The sequence below is a fragment of the Chaetura pelagica genome, unplaced genomic scaffold (genome assembly GCF_000747805.2).
Source record: "Chaetura pelagica isolate M959 unplaced genomic scaffold, ChaPel_1.0 scaffold1145, whole genome shotgun sequence".
NCBI classification, from domain to species: Eukaryota; Metazoa; Chordata; class Aves; order Apodiformes; family Apodidae; genus Chaetura; species Chaetura pelagica.
Window position 1 is genome coordinate 174776 of NW_009953300.1, and position 1779 is coordinate 176554.

General features: G+C 58.0%; 1 protein-coding gene across 1 annotated transcript in view; it reads right to left on the minus strand.

Moving 5' to 3' along the window:
- ASB10 (ankyrin repeat and SOCS box containing 10) overlaps window positions 1-1779 on the minus strand; it is a 10223-nt gene that overhangs the window by 2030 nt on the left and 6414 nt on the right. The window contains exons 5-6 of the mRNA XM_009998046.1: window positions 1657-1774; window positions 337-450 (exon numbers count right to left, since the gene is read on the minus strand). Of these exons, the coding sequence (XP_009996348.1) occupies window positions 337-450; window positions 1657-1774 (232 nt within the window). The remainder of the gene's footprint in view (window positions 1-336; window positions 451-1656; window positions 1775-1779) is intronic.

Sequence of the window (1779 nt, forward strand, 5' to 3'; positions counted from 1 at the left end):
CGGGTGCAGCTGAGGCAGGACCAGAAGCAACCGTCCCTCCAGGAAGGTCCTGAGCGTGCAGCGGGCCAGGTGCTGCAAGGAGCGAGGTCTGTGCTCCAGGGAGAAGAGGGATTGGTAGAAACGTGGGTATTTCTACAGAGAGAGAAGAGGAGACAAAGCTGAGGGTCTCACCTTGGGAGCAGAGACAGAACCAGACACCCCCTTACCTTAATTAGTATGGTGCACCTCCCTGTCCTCTAGCAGCATCACCCCAGTGCTCTGCAGGTCTCCTCCAGCCCAGTCCTGCCCCTCTGGTGCCCTCCTGCAGCCCCCAGCCAGCACGCAGGGCCCCCTCACCTGCACCACCTCTGCTGGCACCGCTCCCACCCAGTCGGCAGAGACGCGCACGCGGTCATAGCTGTTGATCAGGGCCTCGATGAGGCGGGGGCAGGAGTGGCAGCACCGCAGCACCTGCGGGGAGACAGCCCGTGGGCAGGGCCTGCCAGCCACACTTCCACCACTGCTCAGAATCAGTCCTGCAAACCCAGGGAACTCAGGTCCTTCCCCCGTGTTGTCACAGAAGATCAGACCTGCTGACAGTGGGAAATGCCAGAGCACTGCTCCTGCAAAGGGGGGGACTGAGCAACACCCAGCACAGCTGGGTGTGGGCACAGCTGGGTTCCCACAGCCCCTCCTCAGACAGAGGGACTCACACACAGCTGGGACACACACCTTCATCTGCCTCACCACTGCAAACAGTCATAAGCAGCCAACATTGCTTTGTGCCAAGCCCCTCTCCTTACATTAGTCTAGTTAGAGCACAAGCCATTCTGGGGCAAGGACTGACATCTATTTTCTGTGCAGCAAGACTAGGCCATCCTCTGGCTCTGTTGAGGGCTTCACAGGGGTCTCCAGGATGTACTGTGCCTGGTGGGCTTAGGGCTGCACAGACAGCCTGTGTCTGTGCTGTGTGTGAGAGAGTCCTAAGAAGTCCTGTGCTCCCGTTAGCTACTACCCATCACCAATGGCTTGTGCCACACATCTCTGGTGTGTACCACGTCCATGTAGGTGCAAGGGACACAGTGCTGTGTCTCACCCCACCGTGCATTGCAGCACCCAGGCAGGTCCCTGGCTCTTGGCTCCCACTCCCCGTGGCCCAGGCCAGCAGTAGCTGTCAGCATCTATTCCGGCTGTACCAGTGATCCTCATTATCTGGCGTTAATAGGAGATTAATTAGTGTTAATTGTTGATTTTCCTGTATTTTCCCAAAGGGGAGAGCAATCTGCTGATCTCCGGGCTGGGTAATTATTGCACTGCTCAAGAATTAAGACAGGAAATTAACCCTTTGATTGCTGATGTCTTGCCAAAGACAGCATGAGCTGGAGGGTTTGTCCCAAGGAAGAAGCATCCCCTGAGAGGAAAAGGGTCAGCACTTCCCAGGAAAAGTAGTGATGGAAACTGGCTAAGTACTGTCCACGCAGCTCATCAGACAGAAGCAGGAGAGTCCTGCAGAGGACCTGTCCCAGCAGAAAACTTCAGGGAACTGCCTACTAGTCATGCTAATTCTCCCCTCCCAGCCCCCGGAAAGAGACAGGCAGGACTGCAAGCGGGCAGGCACAGAACACGCCCTGCTGCCCCGGGACCACCCCTGCTCAGCCCTCCCTCCCCAGCCCGCACCTTCAGGAGCGCTCCGGGCCAGATGCGGACGGCGCCGTGGTTGAGCAGGGCTCGCACTACCAGCTCGGGGTGCTGCTCCAGCTTGTAGGCAGCTGCCTGCAGGATGTTGTGCAGCGCTGTGTT